Genomic DNA, 23,185 nt, shown 5'->3' on the forward strand with positions numbered 1-23,185 from the left:
AGTTATACTACTTTAATGCGGCAACCATTTATCAGCTCGTTAAATTTCCTATTTCTTTCACACGAAAATTTTTGTTTAAGGAAAGATGTGCTTAATTTCTTTTCTGTTTCATTTCCACCTTAATTTTCTCAAAAAAGAGCTGAGCTTATATCTAGTTAGCAGCGTGCTGTCGTAACGAAATCGGATTATATGTCGTCATTAGTTTCTCAAAAGATGTTATTTGTGTCATATTAATGTAATATTAAATTCTCCGGTGATATGCGCTACAAATATTTGTGAAAGTTTGCAATATATGACACTTTTTAAAATTAAAGTTTACCATATGTTTGCCTTAAAAAATTATATAATAAATAAATGCTATATTTTCGCCACCTTTTTTGGTATATCCATTTGTGTCATTTATTTTTTATTTTATTTATCACTATTTGACAATATCGAACGTCGATTTAATATTTTACGTGAGCAAAATATTGCAACTATTATTTAGTATTAAAAAATTGCATAACTTCACACAATTTTTGTTCGAAATTCCATCCGCATTGAAAATTGTATCTATTGTAATTATAACCACAGCATTTTGTGAAAATGCGCCACAATTTTATGCAAAATTTGTCAAGCAGCAACTGCAAAGTTGACGCATTCAGAAAATTCGAAAATTTCCATATTTAAGTGTGTGTTATATGTTATATGCTCGTTTTACTTTTGTGATGCTGTCATGTGAAAAAATCTAAAAAAAAAGTAGCTTGCTGGCAGCTATTGCACAATTTTGTGCAAATTGCAGTTCATGAATTTCAATGAATATATGTTTTTAAGTATTTTTTTTATTTATTTCAAATTATAGTGATGAATAAATAGAGACAAAATTTTAACAATAAAAAATGAACTATAAATTTCATAAATTTAAAACTTGTTCATTGTGTAAACTTTGCAATCAGGCGTTAACAATAAAGCTGCAGCAAAACGAATTGAAGTTGTTAGAATACATGGGCCTTACTGCTATTTTGCTGATATAAATGTAAAGAACAGTTGAGTAAAGTTCATAGAAACGTTAGCAGTTGGTTTTCAATTGAAAAAAGTTTCATCTATTTTTGCAAACTGAAAAGGTAGCGTTAAGAGATTTTTCGAACAAGCAATTGGTTATAGTCAGCACGTCGTTACAAATGAACAGGTTAGCTAAAAAGAGATATGCCAAATATTGTTAAATCCAGTTCTTCCTCGAATACTTGGCAAGTCAAAGACAACTTATGCTTGTATGTATTGTCTCACAAGCTTTCATTAACTTTTTTTTGAACAATTTTTATACTAACATTGACGAGGGATTTTTAGATTTATAAGTGCTTCGTAATATATTGAATATCCCAGATTCAAACATTGAAACATATTCTGTCTATTTCCAAGTTTTCAAGGTTTGTTATCTGTAAATTGGTATAAAGCGTTAGAATAACCGGCGATGTGGTATAAATGGCAAAAAGGAACTGGTAGAGACATTTTAAGATAGAACATCTAACGATTTTGACAAAAACGGGTATAAAAAAAATTTACAAATGGCATATTTTTGTATAAATATATAGCTATAACATGTGCTGAACAGAGTGTAGTCAGTTTAACCCAAAGTTTGTAAAATTTGGTATAAAGAGCTAGAAAACACAACGATGTAGTATAAACTAGTCTAAAATGTAACTGATTGAGTCATATATACAAATAACATCAATCGGTTTTGCTGTGAGCTGGTATATAGTATAGAGAGACTGGCAGACTGATTATAAAGATGTGCGCTTCTTGTATAAACTAGTATAAATATAATAGTTATCATTATATGCTGAACAGAGTATATTAAGTTTACTACGAATTTTGCAACACCCAAAAAAAAACGTCGGAGGACCTACACAGTCCATATATCATACATAAATGAACAGCATGATGAGCTGAGTTGATTTGGCTTTGTCCGTCTAACTGTATATACGCGAGTTAGTCCCTAATTTAATTAGTTATCGACTAGGAATTTTATACATGCCCTTTTCTCCTTAAGAACCCGCTCATTTGTCGGAATCCGCGCTATAGAACCACTAAAGCAGGCCTGTCCAACATACGGCCCCCGGGGCACCATCCGGCCCGCATAGACCCTTCATCCGGCCCGCCATCTCTTATAGTCTTTGGGCATCCCAGTTGTATAGGCCTGAAACACGTGATGGATAAAGTAGTGCCGACAGTTAATTTTATACGCGCAAGAGGGCTTAACCACAGACAGTTCCAGGCATTTCTGGCTGATATCGGTTCAGATCACGAAGACATTGTATACTTCAGTCGCGTTCGCTGGCTCAGCAGAGCAGCTACACTAAAACGATTCTATTCCCTGCTGGACGACTTAAAGATTTTTCTTGGCAAAAAAGACCAAGAAATTACTTTCCTTACTGATGAGGAGTGGTTGGATGATCTGGCTTTCCTGGTTGATATAACTAAATATCTTTCTGATCTTAACTTGAAACTGCAAGAGAAAGACCAACTATGCACACAGTTACACGAACACGTTCTAGCTTTCACAAAAAAGCTTTTGTTGTTGAAAAAGCAGCTGGAACAAAAGCAGTTGATTCATTGACCTTATCTACAAGAAAGCAAGATACCTTGGATTTTGACAAGTACGTGTTGATGTTACAAAGATTAAGGAACGAGTTTGACGACAGATTCGCAGACTTCAAATCACAAACTCCCTCCATGAAAGTGTTTCAAAATACATTTGATGTTGAAATTGAAGGCGCTGCGCTGAGTTTACAGCTGGAGTTAATAGAATTGCAAAGCAGCTCTCATCTAAAACAGCATATAATAATTGTCTTCCAAACTTAATTGAATTTTACAAAAAGTATATTACACCCAGTCAATACCCAAACCTTACTAAGCTGGCTATTCAACATATTTCTTTATTTGGTAGTACATATGTTTGCGAGCAGCTGTTTTCTCGCATGAAATTTAACAAATCAGAAACCAGATCATCTTTATTAGATAGCCATCTTAAAGGCATTTTGCGCATAGCCACTTCTAAAACTCCAGCTGACGTATTTGCAAAGATATCCTCATGAAATTTAAAATGGCACATTTTTTAATTCAGCGCTATCATTTTCGAAGAAATTGTTCAGATCGGGTCACTATGGCATATAGCTGCCATACAAACTGAACGATAGGAATCTAGTTCTACTATGGAATCTTTGGTTTTTCGTTATTAATTAAACTCCAATTAATATTTATTTTCAATTTTAATTTTAATTAATACTGAAAAAAGTTCTTTCGTTCCAACATTCTTTTATAAAAATAATATAAATTACTTTTGATAAAAAAAATACGTTCCATCCAATATTTTTCCTCAAAAAGATAAAATAATTGAGTTGAAAGCAGTAAATTTTACACCGTCTCTACATTAATTCACACCTTGTCATTGTTTACATTCATCTATTTATTTATGCAGCTATTCGCTTTCATTCTTCCTGCATTTTGCATATCCTAGGCAAAGTGTTTTCTCAAATTACTTCTGTTATTTCGACTAAGCTTATTAATGTGAGCAATGCCATTCAGTAGTTTGTAAGCCGGATGTACTCGCACACTTATATACTATACATATGTAAAAATACATGTGTATGAATGTGTGTGTCTGTTGTTGACTTGGCGCCTGGTAATATGCAACGTTATCTGGGATTTGCTGTCAGCACAACGCCCACCTGTGTAAAATTTTCGTATAACAACGACCGATGTGCAGTTGTTGTTGTAGAGATTATGTCAACGAAGGCGCGCGTGGGATTATTTCTAATGTAGATTGTACTCGGCAAGCTATTACAAAAGAAAACTCTAAAAAAAAATTGCCAAATATAATTCACAGAAAATTCATACAAAGCAATTTCTGTTTGTGTCTTCTATTGAAATTAACTGCACAGAAAGTTGTGAAATAGAAATAAAATGTGCTTTATGTTCAGTGAAATTAATATGAAATTATGAAACTCCGTATCGTACTTAACTTTAAAAAACTGTTGAAATTCGTAAAAAAAAACTTTTAGCCGCCAAAAATATTCTCTAAGCTTTACCATTACCCAACAGGTTGTGACACTTTTGGAGACAACCGAAATTTGGCAATGTCCTGTTTATTTGTAGTCATTAAATTATCATGCCTGTCGTCTATGCTCTGGCTCTCTCTTTTGTTTCTCTCTGAGGGCTCTGAAAAGCATAATGAAAGCATATTTTACCTTGCTCATTACAGCCTTAAAGAAATTGTAGTTTCAAACTTGTTTTTTTTTTTAAGAGTCCAATATGTATATATGGTAGAGATGAAAAATAAGTCCGTAAAGTATTTTTGGCTTTCCAAGCATCATTTTATCCTGCATTTTCAAGTTCATCCGAGTAATAGTTTGGGAGATGCAGCCTTCAGAACTTGTGCGCTCGAGGCTAGCTAGGCTAAATGCGCCGTCTTTAAACGCGTTTTTCTCGAAGCTGTGTTTTTGAAGTCGGTTGGCAAGAATTCTCGATAACTACTCTACCGATCTTCATGAAATTTTATAGAGGCCTTTGAGATACAATGCTTAAAAACTTGGCTAAGGACTTTTTTCGATTACAATTATTTGAAAAAATGTCGTGAAATCATTTTCAATGAAATTTTACTTTTTTTGTAAAAATATCTGGCAAAAATCCAATTTTAATTTTTTTTCTTTCGTCCAAGCTCAAGTTTTATGTTTTAAAACAAACACGTATTTTTTCACTTTAGATGATCCTGTAAGACGTTATCCGGCAACGCCGGCGCATCTTTTTTCTGAGGCGCCACCGAAAATGTCGTCGCAATGACCGGGTTTTTAAATATGTTGTTTCCAAAAATTTTAGAAATTCTCTGCTATTTTTTTAAATTTTTTATATGAGGAAAATATTGTTGAAAACGGTTGTTTTTTACCCTATGTAACCCCTTAACGGAAAATAGCAAAACAGCTTCCTGAAAAGCTTTCAAAAATGATTTCGTTCAGTGAGACACCTTTAAGTCAATTATCCGGTTTTTAAAGCGAGATAGGAACTTCCAATTCTTTACAAATGGTAAGAAACTCAGTTTGGAAGGTCACAGATCATCGCAAAGGCAACGCGGTAATCTAAACATACTTTATTATTATTATGATCCTAAAATATTCCCACAATTTATGTCCTTAGACTAGTGGAATGTTGGAATAGGAATTAATATTAGTTTAAATACAGGAACATTCTAGCCATATATGTATGTTCATAATTATTTCAGAAACAACCTCATTTAGTAGTTAGAAAAGAAGGAGAGAAAAACCCTGGTTAAAACTAGTAGAAATCTTAACACCGTAGCTTTTAAAGTGACATTAAATGACTCACGACTGCAAGGCCGTCTTTTACAAGTAATGGGTTGTCAAAAAAGTTTTGCGGTATTTTTATTGATTTTTTTTATTTTATTGAAATTGGAATGAATTTTTGATGACTCATGCCCAGCTCTCTTTCGACCAATTCAGCGATTTTATCGCACTTTTCGACGACAGGCCTTCCGAAGCGTGGCGAATCTTCGACCACCTCTACACCAGAACGAAAACGTTGAAACCATCGTTGTGCGGTGGAAATGGAAACTGTATCGGGTCCATAAACTGCACAAATTTTATTGGCGGCTTGAGATGCATTTTTGCCTTCGTCGTAGTAGTAATGTAAAATATGCCGTATTTTCTCTTTATTTTGCCCCATGTTTGCGACGCTATAACTCACGAACGACCTAAAAGAAACGGCAATCAATCAAACACGTGTTAGCGCGTGAAATGAGCTTTCCAAAAAGGTATAGCATGACCCGATGCGACGAATAAAACTAGAACTACGCGCTTTCAGCGCCAACTAGCGAAAATACCGCAATACTTTTTTGACAACCTAATGTACATATATTACTGGTAAGAAACGAAATGATATTTGTTGGTGAAGATTAAGCTAACGCTAAAGTATTCTAGTATGAGCCTTTCATTTAATCATGAATAAAAAAATATTATAATTAAAAAATTATAATAAAATATACCTTATTAATTTTTTTTTTTTAATTTTTTAAAATTAAATTCTTTAGAACTGCTAATTGGGTTTGTGGTGATTTCATGGTTTTTTTTCGAAGCTGTATTTCTGAAGTCGGTTGGCAAGAATTCTCGACAACTATTCTACCGATCTTCATGAAATTTTATAGAGGCCTTTGAGATACAATTCTTAAAGACTTGGCTAAGGACTTTTTTCGATTACAAATATTTGAGAAAAATGTCGTGGAATCATTTTCATTGAAATTTTACTTTTTTTGTAAAAATGTCTGCCAAAAATCCAATTTTTATTTTTTGTTAATACTTGAAAGAGTCCGTGCGAGCTGTTACTAGTTACTCAATTATGTTCTGACAGAAAATTCTCGAACTATCAGGATTTTTGGTTTATTTAATATAATGGCAATTCAAAGTATCGCTGAAAAATTATAGATTTTAAACTGTTTCAAATAGAAAATTTTCAATATTCGTTGTAAAAATATACACAATATTTAAACGTCAAGTCTTCGGCATATATCTATTAGATATATACATTTTAGCAACATCTGTACAAAAGTTCCATATATCAGTAAGCCACTCACATAGCCTGCTATTATCTCTCCACCATTCTGCGCCGCGTTATTATCTTCTAATGCTGCGAGTACACTCCAGCTGCTCGTCATCCACTTGATCTAATTGTGCATTTAAATGTTTATGAAATGAAAGCGAAGAGCACTCAAAATATGGACAGTTTTTCCACTTCACTTTCACAACATTACCAACCAGCTAACCGCAATACTCACAACAGCCCCAATTCATTTTGCTGCCTACAAAAGTCACAACAAACCTGGCGGCCTGGATGATTGAGGGAAACCACAGTTTGGCCTGCATATGGCCCGCTTGGCAAATGTGGAACAGGAAACCGCTGCAGCAAAGCGAAATGGTCGCCGGATGTTGTGCCCTGCAACGCTAAGTAGGCACTCAGCTCTGCCCAAAGGTATATAGAGCAGACATAATAGACGCTGCGCTCCCTACGACACAGCCAACGGCCGGCACCGGTTTGTGGGTTATGCTGTCGCAGGCGAGCTTTAGTGTAGCTTTTGAAGCACAAGTTGGGGTTTTAATTTCTCTTCTATTTTCCAACCTGCCTTTAAGTATTTAAATGCTCCCACTTGTCTGTAGTGTGTTACAGTGCCGTCAAAAAGTTGTGGATTCTGCGAAATTACCGTCAAGTATGCGGAAAATTACAGCAATGCGTTGGAAAAATATTTTTATTTTTCAATTAAATTGGAAATTATTCAGCAAATCCGCTTTGGATTTGTCAGAAGGACGAAGAATTTCAATTTCAATTATCGTTGCCATTCTGCGCACACAAAGCAAATACTTGGCAGATTTCGCTGATTTTAGCAAGTCTCAATTGCAGGTGCTCGCCAGCTGCTGGCTGGCTGTGCGGCAAGAGACGTTTACTGCCTGTCTGTACTTCGCTTTACTTTTATGCGCTGCATTCAACTGTCTGCGCGCAATCCATGATTTCAGATAGTAAATTTCCTGTTCAATCAAAGCAAATTTCCTACGCTGTAGTTTGGTACGTTGCTGTGCGCTATTGCTTACTTTTTTTTGGCAAAAACTATTTGCTGCGTCTTTTACCTGGCCCTAAGTATTGGCAGCGCAGTCGAGCGAAATCTAAAATGGAAGTTGAAATAACACAACCGGAAGGAAGTGGAGTAAATGGTATTTGAATAGAGTGTCCGTGAGTAGCAAAACGTCAGCGGCAGGAGTAGGAAAACACTCGGTGAAAAAGTGAAGAGAAAAGAGCAAAAAATCGTTAGCATATAACCTCTATGAAGAAATATGAAGTTTAAGTGGAACTTTTTTACATTTTGGAAAACAAATAGCTAAATTTCACTTCGTTACTTACTTTGTTGAAGGCGTATTGAAACTCAATATTATTTCTGAACAATCGGTGGTATGTGAGCGGGATTTCAAAGTCATACGATCTCGCAGATGTTCGCTTTTCACATTTTTATTTCTAAATACAAAGAAGACTACAAAATTTCGTAAACCTGACGTCATAATTAGCGAAGTTATTACACTAAAACTCATTTTCGAAAAGCCAGTTATATGAGGATTATGTGTAATCATTAACCGATCTTGATATTTAAAGTTATATAAATATTTTATAGGAAATATCTACTTCCTACAAAATTTCATGTTCGTGACGTCTTAGTAATGGAAGTTACTACAGCTTGTATGATTTTCGAACAAGTTTTTCCAGGCGTGCCATATTAAATAGTTGTGTAATCGGAATGATTTTCACGCTATATTTTTTATTTCTGTTAGAAAAGCGCAACACAAAATTTCGTCTTCGTAGCTTTATAAATAGTGAAGTTATAACACAAAAACTCATTTTTGAAAAATTTTTTCTACGAAAACTCTGTTCTATCATCATCTGTGCTTGATATTTATGCTACACAGTATTTGTTATTGCAAGAAAACATATTATAAATATCAATTAAGTATTTCTAAAACTGAGTGCGAAATTATATTCAAATTGACAGAAGAACTTGACTTGTTCGAATTGGCTAATTTTTCAAATAATTATTGGTATGTTTAGTGATTTTTCAAAAAAAAAATTTCAATATAATTTTCTGTTCACGAAGGGTATAACATTAAGGTCCACTCAACTGTATGAACACAAAAGGCAACCTTACAATTTTTGACCTTTTCCATTGTAAACTGTCTACTTGAAAGTGTTGCCGTTGCGGACAGCATAAAATGATAATGCAAGAATATTGTACAAAAATAGAGAAAAAATGCAAATGTAAACTCTAAGCAGCAAAGAATGTGCAATAAAATTGCAAATCGGATTCAGAAAATCGCCAGCATAGCTACAGAATCGAAAAGAGAAGAAAAGTAAGAAATAAAATTAAAATTCGATAAATACCTGAATGCACTTGAAGTGAAGATAACAAAAACTAGGAAAACATAAAAGCTTCGCCCGCTACATCACTCGCTCTTCAGCTACATCAATATGTTTTAGTTGGCTACCGTTAGTCCTGCATTTTCTTAGATTTTTTGCATTGTGTAATAAAGCGAAGAGAAAAGCAGCAAAGACAGAGTTACAAATACCAATGTTGCATAAATTGGAAGACGAAAAAATTGGAGAAATCGGAAAAATGTTGGCAAATATCACTCGCCTAAGTGGAGTCAAAGACAACTTAAGCCTTTTATAGCCATTCAGTTGGATTTGACGACTAAAAAGATGTCAACACATTTGTCTGACGAGATGACGCCATTACTGATAGCAGTATTGAGAAATGTTTCTTTTAAGATTGACTGCTATTACTTCACAGAATGAGAAGTTAGATGTAAAGACTAGTGATTACTTTAACGACTGCTCTACTCTTACATTAGTATGAAGTTTAGTGAGTGAATTGCTGGTATTTTTGCAGTAGTGATGTGGCATTTATTAAGGAGGAAACTAAAGCTGTTCCTTCAAAACGACCTTTTGTCTTCGATTTTATGACTAAATTATTATTTTTGCTTGATCATTTGTATTTCCGAAGCAAACATTTTTGAGTTTAGATCACTGCAGTGCACAATATCATCAATTCCAATTTTACATATGTTAACGAAATTGCAATCCCTATATAATATAAAATCACTGTGTGTAGCTCTATAGTCTGATTTCTAGTAGTGGCAATGATTTCTTGTTCCCTTTTAAGAATTTCAAAACTTTACATAGTCCCTTTCAAGGGTGATACACTGACTAAAGCGACCCTCCAACTTTTCGCTGCCATTTTTGTAGTACGATTTGTCCTTTGCTTCAAAATATGCCTCAGTTTCGACAACTACTTTTCATTCAACGGAAATTTCCTCTCAGCGAGCATTCTTGTAAAACCTAACGACAGGAATAGTCCGTAAGATGGTATATGACTGCGATAAGTCTCGCTATGAAAGTAACAAAATTATGGAAGCTATCATAATGAGACAATATATTAGACGTCTAGCTACTTTTTTGAAGCACAAAGGTAGATTTAGAGTGTTGAGTATACTGACTTTCCTTCAACTTGAGGGCATTGCGCGATCAAGTATTGGAATAGACTATGACCAATTTGGTTAATCGTGATTTATAGTAGATACAAATGCCTACCATAAAGGTTTTTTTCTTTATAGTTTGCAGCATTCATCCTACAAAAGTTAAAAAATGTATAATTTACTCGCTGAACTCCATTATTGCCTCAATTATGGCATAACTACAAGGCAAAGGCTGCAAATATTTCAAGCTAACCTTACAAATTGAAACAAAATATTATTATTAAAATAAAAATAACTTCAACACTTCAAATCACTGCTTCTAAATCTTCAAATATTTCTGCTTGTGTTGCTTTCAAAGAGCTCAAACGCTTTAAGAAGAACACTGCAGCCGCCACTTCATTTAAACAATTTATTTTGGACTACGCAGTCACCTGCTTGACAGCTACTTTCGACTTCATTTAATTAAATTAATTTAAACACAGCATAACAGGAAATTCCCTGCACCGAACAAGAGCCCAGCAGAACCAGTGAAGCAACAACAAAAAAGTGCACAAAAAATGCTTAAATTTATTGGGGCGCTTTAAGGACTGTGCCACGAAAAGCACCAAAAAATTTTCTTTTATGTGTGGGTGTATGTATATAATTGTATACTGTTTAAGTATATGAATGTGAGTGTATATAATATTACATATTTATATGTTTGTTTATATTCATGTACTTATGACGCCGCTCCGCAAGACTTCAGCGCTGTCACACACGTTCGCCTGCCACTCGTTGCCGGCGCCGTGGCTCAGAATCGCTCTGACGCTTATTAAAAAGTAATGCCTCGAAAACAAAAAGCAAGTGGCCAAAATTAAGTTAATTTTTACATAAAAATTTAACGCGCAAAAGTTGAAAAAGCTGGAAAAAGAAACATAAAAACCAAAAAAAAAAGCAAATATGAAACAAGAACGGCGTACAATGCCCCCGGCAAAACGTAGCTCGGTGCAAAAACAAAACGCAAACAACAAAAACTGAAAGTAGAAAAAGATACGCTCGTTGGCAGGGGCTGGGGCGAAGTGTGTGTGCACCGCCCGCTGGCTATACCGGAAAAGTCAAAAATTTCCCCCGGCTGCTGATAAAGTGTTTTTGCTCGTTGCTACATGCCGTATTGTTGAATGTTAATTTTTTCCTTGCGCTGATTTCTCTTTTTGGCAGCGAAATGCCTATTTGTAGCAAGCATATCCGCATATCAGCGCCGTGAGCGCGGAAGATGGGAAATAAAGTTTACACTTGTTATTGCGAAATTATGCTGGCAGTGGCGTGGGCGTAGGAGGGGCGCGCTATGCAGTGGCAGGCCAAACCAAATACATTAATAAAACCTTTATGCGCCATTCTACCTCCCCATTTGGTGGCAGTTATGAGCTGACAAATTAAATTATATGCACTGCATTACAACTTAAAAGTGTTTCCACTTCAGCGTCGAAAACGCCTTGTCGCGCAGGGCAGCGCTTGCTGGTGGGAGGCATGAATATGCTTTGATTGCTATGTCGTGGGGAGAACGATTTGTTCTGCGGATTTCAGCTGGAATTTTTAAGCAATATTTTTAAATATACATATTTATGTAGTTAACCTGGAGTGTCTATGCAAAGAAATTATTTTTTGTTGGAACTGCTACACAGCAACTAACAAAAATTGTTCAAAAACTGCCTGTTGCAGCACTTCATACAATTTTTTATATCGACCTTGAAGAAATTGAAAAAACATCTCACAAAAGTTCATTATTGTAGCCCTGTCAGCGGTTTCAGCACTTGCTTTGTATTTCAATCTGATAGTTGGCCTTGAGCCTACTTAGATGGGCTCAGGCGTATTTACCAAATTTGGAGACAATATTCACCATCCGCTTAAGTTCCCGTTTAGAAAAAATAATTATCAGTTAAAAAAAATTAATATTAGCAAGAAAATTTAGCGACAAGTTTTACTGTGGTGGATTTTTTTTACAGCCGGTTCACCATTCGTTTTTGTTATACTTGAGTCATATACTCATCAAATTTACATAGGTTGTCTATAAATTTTTCCTATAGATGGCGCAGAAGTCCAAATATTGGGTTGTCGAAAAAGTCTTTTCGTATTTCTAATCAAACCTCAACTTATTATACTCTCGCAACAATGTTGCTAAGGAGAGTATTATAGTTTTGTTCACATAACGGTTGTTTGTAAGTCCTAAAACTAAAAGAGTCAGATATAGGGTTATATATACCAAAGTGATCAGGGCGACGAGTAGAGTCGAAATCCGGATGTCTGTCTGTCTGTCCGTCCGTCCGTCCGTCTGTCCGTCTGTCCGTCCGTCCGTGCAAGCTGTAACTTGAGTAAAAATTGAGATATCATGATGAAACTTGGTACACGTATTCCTTGGCTCCATAAGAAGGTTAAGTTCGAAGATGGGCAAAATCGGCAAACTGCCACGCCCACAAAATGGCGGAAACCAAAATCCTATAAAGTGTCATAACTAAGCCATAAATAAAGATATTAAAGTGAAATTGGGCACAAAGGATCGCATTAGGGAGGGGCATATTTGGACGCAATTGTTTTGGAAAAGTGGGCGTGGCCCCGCCCCCTACTAAGTTTTTTGTACATATCTCAGAAACTACTATAGCTATGTCAACCAAACTCTACAGAGTCGTTTTCTTCAGGCATTTCTATATACGGTTCAAAAATGGAAGAAATCGGATAATAACCACGCCCACCTCCCATACAAAGGTTATGTTGAAAATCACTAAAAGTCCGTTAACCGACTGACAAAAAAGGTCAGAAACACTAAATTTTACGGAAGAAATGGCAGAAGAAAGCTGCACCCAGGCTTTTTTTAAAAATTGAAAATGGGCGTGGCCTCGCCCACTTATGGACCAAAAACCATATCTCAGGAACTACTATACCGATTTCAATGAAATTCGGTATATAATATTTTCTTAACACCCTGATGACACGTACGAAATATGGGTGAAATCGGTTCACAACCACGCCTTCTTCCAATATAACGCTATTTCGAATTCCATCTGATGCCTTCACTGTATAATATATGTATACATTAGGAACCAATGATGATAGCGGAATAAAGCTTTACAAAAATACGGTATTTGAAAAATATATAAATGACGTATAATGAAATCTCGATTATCACTTTATCATGCGAGAGTATAAAATGTTCGGTGACACCCGAACTAAGCCCTTCCTTACTTGTTATACTCTCGCAACAATGTTGCTAAGGAGAGTATTATAGTTTTGTTCACATAACGGTTGTTTGTAAGTCCTAAAACTAAAAGAGTCAGATATAGGGTTATATATACCAAAGTGATCAGGGTGACGAGTAGAGTCGAAATCCGGATGTCTGTCTGTCCGTCCGTCCGTCTGTCCGTCCGTCTGTCCGTCCGTGCAAGCTGTAACTTGAGTAAAAATTGAGATATCATGATGAAACTTGGTACACGTATTCCTTGGCTCCATAAGAAGGTTAAGTTCGAAGATGGGCAAAATCGGCCCACTGCCACGCCCACAAAATGGCGGAAACCGAAAACATATAAAGTGTCATAACTAAGCCATAAATAAAGATATTAAAGTGAAATTTGGCACAAGGGATCGCATTAGGGAGGGGCATATTTGGACGTAATTTTTTTGGAAAAGTGGGCGTGGCCCCGCCCCCTAATAAGTTTTTTGTACGTATCTCGGAAACTACTATAGCTATGCCAACCAAACTCTACAGAGTCGTTTTCTTTAGGCATTTCCATATACAGTTCAAAAATGGAAGAAATCGGATATTAACCACGCCCACCTCCCATACAAAGGTTATGTTGAAAATCACTAAAAGTGCGTTAACCGACAAACAAAACACGTCAGAAACACTAAATTTTACCGGAGAAATGGCAGAAGGAAGCTGCATCCAAACTTTTTTTAAAAATTGAAAATGGGTGTGGCGTCGCCCACTTATGGACCAAAAACCATATCTCGGGAACTACTAAACTGATTTCAATGAAATTCGGCATATAGTATTTTCTTAACACCCTGATGACATGTACGAAATATGGGTGAAATCGGTTAACAACCACGCCTTCTTCCAATATAACGCTATTTTGAATTCCATCTGATGCCTTCTCTGTATAATATATACATATGTACATTAGGAACCAATGATGATAGGGGAATAAAACTTTACAAAAATACGGTATTTGAAAAATATGTAAATGACGTATAATGAAATCTCGATTATCACTTTATCATGCGAGAGTATAAAATGTTCGGTGACACCCGAACTTAGCCCTTCCTTACTTGTTTTTTGTATACTTATAATGAACTTTAATGAACCAAATATGTACCATTTTGGTCGACCACATTTTGCCATTTTTCCGGTAGAGACATTATTCCATCAGTGTAAAACTTTTCTGATTTCTCGGCGAAAAACTGCGACAAGTAATTTTCACAGGCTTATATTGAAGCCAACTTTACTCCATTAAGGGAGTTCTGCATTGATCAAAGCAAATGGCAGTCCGATGGGGTAAGGTCAGGGCTAGATGGCGGATACATCAAAACTTCCTACCCAAGCTCTCACAGTTTTTGACGAGTCATCAAAGATGTGTATGGTCTGGCGTTGTCCTGATGGAAGACGAACCCCTCTCTGTTGATCAGTTCAGACCGCTTTTTTCGACTGCTTGCTTCAATCTCATCAGTTGTTGACAGTAAATGTACAATCAAGCGTTCGACCAGGCTGGAGCAGCTTATAGTGGATGATTCCTTTCCAATCCCACCAAAAAATCAACATAACCTTTCGAGAAGTCAATCCGGGTTTGCGACCATTTTTTGAGCTTCACCTTGAACCAAGATCTTTTTTGCACATAATTGTCGTATTTGATCCACTTTTCGTCCCCTTTTACCATTTGCTTCAGTAGTAGTTCGATTTCATTTCGTTTCAGCAAAGAATCGCAGATGTTAATTTGGTCCATTAAATTTTTCACAAACAAATCATTAGGTACCCAAACATCGAGCTTCTTTTCGTAGCCAGCCTTTTTTAAATGCTTCAAAGCCGTTTGATGATAAATGTTAAGTTTCTTAGTAATGTCATGGCCGCTTATGTGACGGTCCTGGTCAATCTTTTCCAGAGCTATATGCACTGATACATCATCGTCTCCATAAACTTCACAAATTTCATTGGTGGGTTGCGTGGCATTCTTCCCTTTTTTATACAAAAATTTCAAACTTTTTCTCACCTTTCCCGAATTTCTTTTGATTAAATGAAGCTTAAAGTCTCTCCATTTCAACACTGACGCAATGTGAATGGTAACACTGGAGAGATATACGACTGCAACGACATCTATTGAAAAAATACGAAAAGACTTTTTCGACTACCCAATATAGCATTCCATCCTGTATATTACTTTGTGCGGAGTGCAGAACAGTTTACAACAGTCGAGCGAAAAATACTAAAAATTTTATTAATAGGCACCTAGTACCTCATTGTATATACTAAAGGTTTAAGAAGCATTATTTCAGCTGTGCTCAAACAACTTCAATGAAATCTAATAATTGTTCTATCATTAATAATTACACGCATAAAAGGAGCAACGCTAAATGCTTTCATTTACTAAACCTAAAAGCCAACTTTATAATCACTCAACTGTGGCGCAATCATTAGTAGCGCAAATCAGCTTAATGAAAGCCTTAAGTTGAATAACCTAATTTTGAATTCACTTTCAACATTTTTCACCAACCGGAACGGCATTACAAAGCGTTAAACAAAACAACAAACAACGTAAAATCATTAATAAGCTGCTAGTGCAGTGATTCAGAGAAATTGATAATTACAATACAGACAACTTATTCAATAACCCTTGGTGCTAGAGGAACTAAGCTTAGTGCACTAACAAATATATTCACAATAGGGTGTACGTTGTTTTCCAAGCAGATTTTTTTCTTGCAAACGCACTCTCATAATTCAGTTTATGGCTTCAAAGGGGAAAGAAATTTATTTTACATCTAAACCGGGCTAAAATTATTTTACTTTTTTTATACGTTTTACATGAAATTTTATGACATTTCTGCATACATTGATTTTCTTTAAAGTAAATAAACCAAGAACTCTAAGATAGTGATGTTCTAAGGCACAACTTTCTGCTCTAAAAAAGATGTAAATAATTTTTTTCATAAAACCTTTCCTTTAAAAGTTATACGCAGTGAATTTCAGCATCACATGCACTGTATCCATACAGTACGCCATAGCGTATGCGTAACATGGAATGCTCCGTACATTTGATGTACTGTATAATGTTAATTACGAATAAATTTAAAGGAACTTTTCTTGTCAAAAATCATTGAGACCTGTTTTGTAGAGTGAACATTCACAATCAACTTTGCAAATAATGGACACCCTAATGTACAAGTACACATACATATCTACATACCTTCTTATGTAAATATTCATACTGAAAGCGAGCGCCATAAGCAGCTGTGTGCTGTTGTGCAAAACGCGACTTTTAATTAAATTCCTTCTCGGAATAATATGCGGAAGAATCAGTGGGCGGGAGGAAATGGAAATACCAAAAACTCACATCATCTTTCCAATGAAAATTTGGTAAAATATGACGTCAGCAAGCAAATTGGTTTCAAAGCGCTTTAAGAGATTCTGAGAACGCATAATTTGTGGCATTAAAGGTTTGTTGACATTCTGTGGGTCACTGCCTTACTGTTTACAGCTTGAGCACAATTTAAAAATATTTTACTGCTTGCTGAGTAAAATTTAAATCGAATTTATTTCTTCGGCGGAAAAAGTGCCAAATTTTCTTCATAACATTTTTTGTTGCTCAATTCGAGCATTTGGTCAGTTCTATTTTGCATTTTCATTGCTTATTTTTATGATCAAATGCATATACTTGCACTTAAAAGGGTTGTCTAGGATGCTAATGATTTCCGAAATAATTTTTATAGCCTGTGGCATATCGTCGCCTAAAATGCAAAATAACGTAACATCACTTTTCATTAGTTTGGAGGCGAAGAAAAGCGATATAATAGAAACCACTAATATTAAAGCAAAATTTGAGTTTTAGTTATAAAATGGTTATATATTGGTTATTATATCTGACAACGATTTTGAATTTTTTTTTGATGACACATTGTTTTGCATTTTAGGTGACAATATAGTTCTTAACTTTGTATAAAGCCCCTTACTTTGTAGACTGTCATGATGAGGCCTCACCATTTGCATTCAAATTAGTCGAATCTCTCCTATCAAAGTAATCGATAACTGTGACACCCAAATTTGTTGAATTTAGGGAAGGGAGGTTAGCAACAATATTGTCGAGCTACGTTGTTGCTTTCTTTAATTTTTCTATAATATTATTTGATCACTGCAAACTCTGCCTGGAAGCATCTTACTACTTCTTACAGAACTTATAGATAGCCTATGATTATTATTTCCAACTAATATACCATCTCAATTTTACATGACAATCCCTTTCTAAATGGCACTTCTCTCTTGTGAAAAATCTTACATGTGAATGAAACAACGAAGTTTTACCATTGAAAGAATGAGAAAGGTGTCCTCATTAAAGCGATGTAATCGCGTCCTTTTTTATCTCTCTGGTTGATTTATCCCAGCTGTTTGTTCGATTCGCCATTTACTCAGGTCTTGGCGGAAATTTTACTTCTTTTCAACGCCCTTTTGGTAAAGTGCTTAACATTACCACCAAAGGCGTGACCATACTACAGGCTATTTGTACAAAAATTTATTGCCCACAACACTTGTAAGCATTGTAATAACTTAGAAGTTTACTTGGGCTTACGAGTTTCAAAAAACCTCTAGAATATTGTCATGAATTTTCAAGTTGATCCAGGTAATAGTTTTGGAGATACAGCCTTGCGAAATTGTGCGCTCGAGACTAGCTAGGCTAAATGCACCGACTTTAAACGCGTTTTTCTCGAAACTGTGTATATGAAGTCGGTTAGCAACATTTCTCAAGAGCTACTCCACCGATGTCCATGAAATTTTACACAGGGTTTTGATATACAATTCCTAAAGACTTGGACGAAGGACTTTTTTTTCGATTACAACATGAAAACAAAAATGTCGCGAAATTTTTATTATTATTTTCGCAATGGCCAAGCTCAAGCTCCATGTTTAATTTCTCGACTATATTGTTGTCGATTTGGAAATAGTTCTCTATTTTTTATCGCCTCGTTGATCAATGAAGATCCAGTGATCCTCTTTTAAGTGTTTACCGGTAACATAACGGACGAATATTTTATTTCCAAGTGTGATCTATCGATGTTAAATCTACTCTACGACATAACATAACCTAACCAAGCTTATCTTCCAAAAGGAAGTGTCGGAGACCCTATAAAGTATTTATATAAATGATCAGCGTAGCGAGCTAAGTCAATTTAGCCATTACTTTTTGCCTATGCTTCTGTATATATACTTTTTGAGATATCGATCCTTTTCTTCCTAGGGAGCTGCGAGATATTAAGGGGGTACTCTAAAGTGAACGCATACATTTTACCACTTTTTAGGAAAATTTTTTTTATGCGACAACAAAATTCAATCATTTTACTTTTTAATATATTTTTATTTATATTTTGAAATGTAAAATTTTTTTTTTTTCGTTTTTTTCATTTTTAATATATTTTGTTTTTAAGGGGGTATTCTAGTCTAGAAATGCTATTTAACGGAATTTTTTAAAGTCCAATAAAACAAAACTAAGAACATTTTTACCAACCAGTTTTTTATCAGATATTTATTGATATTTAGAGAATACAAAAAAAAATAAAACCAAAATATTTGTGATAATTTGATTAATTGCGGCGTGGTGGCGAGGTGGCGTGGCGGGGTTGAAAATAAAGGTGCGCCCTTCCTGACACGAGTCCAACAATTTGGGTGATCTGAAAAAAAAAATAATAATTTTAATCAGTACAAATGCCGCTATCATCTGAACTAGGATAAATAAAAAAAAATTTTTGAGTAAATGGCGACTGTTGCCCGTTTTTTGGCAGAGATCAAAACTTTTTAAAAATAGTAAAAATCAAAATTTTTTAATAATCCTAGCTCCAACTATAGAGAGATATATAAGGAAGGTCCACACCAAATTCCAAGTTAATCGGTTAATTAGAACTTGAGAAATCATGTCATAAGTGTTGAAAATAGTAGTTTCGAGAAAAACGCGATTAAAGATTTGAGTCTAACTGCAGGTTACGTTGGCGCTGCGTCACTAAAATAGCTATATATCGATTTTTTCAAATTCTAGACTAGAATGCCCCCTTAAATCAAAGTAGTCCTCAACAAAAAAAAAAAGTAGTTCACTGGTCATGGTGATAGCGGCTGTTCATATTGTCTGAAATAAAAAAATCGAATTGCTTATTATTCAGTAGTTCTGCGGCTATCATCCCTCCCAAATATAATCAATTTCATTTAAAAAAAATGTCGACAAAAGTCACGAAAGTCTTGTTTTTTTTCCTTAAAAATCGTTTAAAAAAATATGAAAATTTTTTTGAAATTAAACAATTCTGGTAGGGACGATCACTATAAAAGAGTAGAAGAACATATGAAAATTTTAAAGCAATCGGTTGAATACTTTTTTTTAGGACCATGATAGTTTCAGAAAATGATGAATCGAGAAAAATGCGTTTAGAAACGTAGCAGCTGCAGACTTGTCATGACGCCTGGTAGACAGTCGCTTACGACACGTCGGCGACTATGAGCTGTAACTTATCAAAGACTATGAATTTCGGTCTCAATTTTTCACAGCATGTTTTCAATAGGTTTTACTGTCAAAATATAAAAAAAAACGATTTTTCGAAGTAATTACATGAGAATACCCCCTTAAACAACTATGGCATATACATAGCTGCTACCTAACTGAGCCAATCCTTGTAAGGAAACTTTTCTATTTGACAAGGTATCTTTACGAAATTTGCGGATTATTTCAGGCAACGTTTCAACCTCCGAAGAAATTGTTAAAATTGTGCTACTGTAGCATATAAGCTGCCACTTGACCCATCAAAATCCTGGAAAAGATCCTTTCATACCTTTTTGTGTTATAAAAAATGAGCCTGTGTAGAGGATTGTAGCTTCAGTGCAGCCGAAGTTAAAATTTTTTGTTGTTTTAATTTAAAAACTTGATGACAGCACCAGCTATGACAACAAATATCAATTTGAGCAACTATTAAAATGCCTTAAGCTTGCAAATCTGCATTTTTGGTAAATTTAAATTGAGATTTAAACCATTTCTAAATCAAAAAACTGTAAACGTTCTATGAATGTCAAATGCCTTGGAACGATAAATATGCGCTTTCAAAGCGCAATTTAATTACTGAACACCCTTTACTGGCTGAGGCATTTGAAAATACCGTTATACCAGCATCCAGATGGATGTTTCCTGTGACATTTCTGTATTTCTTTGCATCTTCCTACTTGCTTATTCAATGCTTGATTGCTGCGCTGTGTTTACTTAACCATTCTCTTATTTTTTTTCTTATTCTTCTTCTTCTTCGATTTCTTACAGGCCGAGATCTGGAGTGTGTTCATTGCTATTCTACGCAAGAGTGTGCGCAATTTGCAGGCATGCACAGACGTCGGTCTAATCGAGCACGTATTGGTGCGACTACAGCGCTCCGAAACGGTTGTGGCAGGTATGTATCCAACAACAACAATAAGTAATAAGTAAATTTAAGGCGAGCATGATTTTTGCTGCCAAAGTAATACATTTGAATGTATGTAAGTGCTCATATGCCAATATGATTTTAAATCTGTAGAAATAATTTTAATTAATGTATGTAAGGGGGAGTGAATCCTGAAATCCGTGCAGAATTCAAATTCTTATCAAAAACGATGATTCGGGGGATATTATGGAAACAAAAATATTTTGGATGAGTCAAACGTTTGTGTAGCTCGTTTTTCTTATTTCGGTAAATTAAAGGTATAGGAAAAGTGGGCGTGGTTTTTGTGTATTTCTTGTTTCTATTTCTATTTCATAGTTGTATTTATATTTGAAGCTGTCTACAAAAGTCTGACGGGTTTGAAGAAACTTTGTCCTTCGGACTTTTTTGATGATGTCCCATTGACTCATGGGAGATGATTGCAGCTGAAATAGAATGCAGTTTAAATAATTTAAGATATGATCGTACGACTCACTCTCGGTTTACTTGGATTCCCTCTTGGTCTACTTCGGATCGCAGTCATTACGCCTTTACCTCAATTTATACACCAAGAGCGACAAATCTCCCACTCTGCTTTGTCTTATGTTCACTACACCCTAAAGAACTACTCCTTCACTGGTTTGGTGACACTCAGATATTGTAACTGTAACTTTATGTAGGGTATCACTATTTACATACATACATATATGCCAGTTCAAATGTGTACATGTACTCTAGCTGACATACACAGAGCTCCGAGCCTACCGAAAATCGAATAAAACCAAAAAGCAACATCAACTAGGCAACTAGGCAACACTTCTTTGCTTTCAATCATTTGAAACGAATCCGATTCAATTCACGTCTTTACTTTTTCATTTGTGTGCGTGTATGTGCGCTGCCACAGGCCCCCCCTTATTTTTTGGCAAATTTTTTCCCCCCTCACGACTGAATTGGTCCAATGCCTACGGCAGCTTTCATTCAGTTTTTGCCTTGTCGCATCAGCTTTGTCATCGACGCTTGGTTCCTCGTCGCCGCCTCCGACTACTCGGAGCTGGTTGCCTTGGCGTCGTCGTCAGTATGCGTCAGTTGTCGTGGCTTTGTTTGCTCTTTGGACTTTGGTACGTGTGCTTTCACTAGGCGCTCTAGCTCACAACGTGTTTGTTTTGGTGTTACATGCACCAGCACACACACACACGTACCATGCATGTCACGTATGTGCGTTGAATTCTTTCTGCAAATCGATTTGTGTGGCGCTGGTGGTCTGGGTGTGACCATATCCTTCAGCCAGCATTTGTTTGTTTGCACAGTGATTGAAATGCGAGAATAAGATTATTGAATTAGAAGTAAGAGATTCACATTTAGCAAGAGAGTAAATGCTGGCAAGTAGGGCATAGTAACAAATACTTGTTGTATTAAAGCAAATATGAATGCAAAATAGCGGAGGTGGTGGAAAGTCTATTCATGGACAGGGAAATGAATAACTTTTGTGCTAAATCACTGGATATTCCTCCATTGAATGCTTGTCTACTTTAATATGTTTGTATCTTCTATTTGCTGCCATGTGGCTCCACAATTATAACATTCAAGCCCATATTGCATCACTAGAGTATACAGTGTGGTTCTTCTAATGGATTATATTTCTTAAGGGAAAAAAAAATTATAAAAATAATTTGTGGTCGTTTTATTGTATATGTGAAAAAATTAAACATTAGTCTACCACCACGCTTCCAGTTAATATAGTTTCTGCAGATCTTTTTGACAGTTTATGGTTTCATCTCACAAATCACCTCCTTTATATCTGGTTTAAGCAGTTACAGGTATATACATTTGAAAGTCAGAAAAAAATTGTTTTTGTGATTTTTTTTTTTAAAGAAGCATTTTGTTTAAATAATAAATAAAATAAATGCGTATTTAGGGAAATTAATACATTTTAATAATCGGTGATTTATTTTAAAAAAATTTTGCATTTCTTTGATCCCGTAGACGATCGCCTGGAGGACCTTCAAATTTTCTGTTTTGCCATGAGTCAGATTTTTCTGCTTAAATTTATTTTAAATCCAAAACATAAAAAAAATATTATTACAACATACGAATTAAGGTAATGATCCAGGGACTTGGCAAAATTTTCTTTTTTTAACAAAATGGCGGCTACCCAAAGATAAGTCGTTTTTTTGTGAAAAATTTACTTTGCGAAGTGATTTAAAAATCGAAGTTTATATCAAAAAGCTGATTTATTCGACCATTATTTAGCATATGTATCTAAAATCATATGAATTTCCAAATCGATCTGTTCGTCCGTTTCGAAAAGGTTTTCCAACATGACTCATTTAACAGCGTTTTAAACGCACGTGTTTGAAGTTCTGGAATTCGGTTCCACAAACTTAAAAGTATCTAACAAACATCCTTTTACCTCCGAAACTAAATATTTGCTGCTTCAATTTCAAATTTTCGGAACATATTTTCAAGTATATTACATGTAT

At 35.2% G+C, this 23,185-nt stretch overlaps 1 protein-coding gene across 6 annotated transcripts in view; it reads left to right on the forward strand.

Annotated features, from left to right (window-relative positions):
- The window catches only part of LOC120774162 (neurobeachin), a 713,474-nt gene that overhangs the window by 585,883 nt on the left and 104,406 nt on the right, over positions 1-23,185 (forward strand). For all 6 annotated transcript variants that reach the window (XM_040103580.1, XM_040103581.1, XM_040103583.1 and 3 more), the window contains exon 4: positions 20,573-20,699. In XM_040103580.1, the coding sequence (XP_039959514.1) occupies positions 20,573-20,699 (127 nt within the window). The remainder of the gene's footprint in view (positions 1-20,572; positions 20,700-23,185) is intronic.

This window comes from Bactrocera tryoni, chromosome 4 (assembly GCF_016617805.1).
Source record: "Bactrocera tryoni isolate S06 chromosome 4, CSIRO_BtryS06_freeze2, whole genome shotgun sequence".
Lineage (NCBI taxonomy): Eukaryota > Metazoa > Arthropoda > Insecta > Diptera > Tephritidae > Bactrocera > Bactrocera tryoni.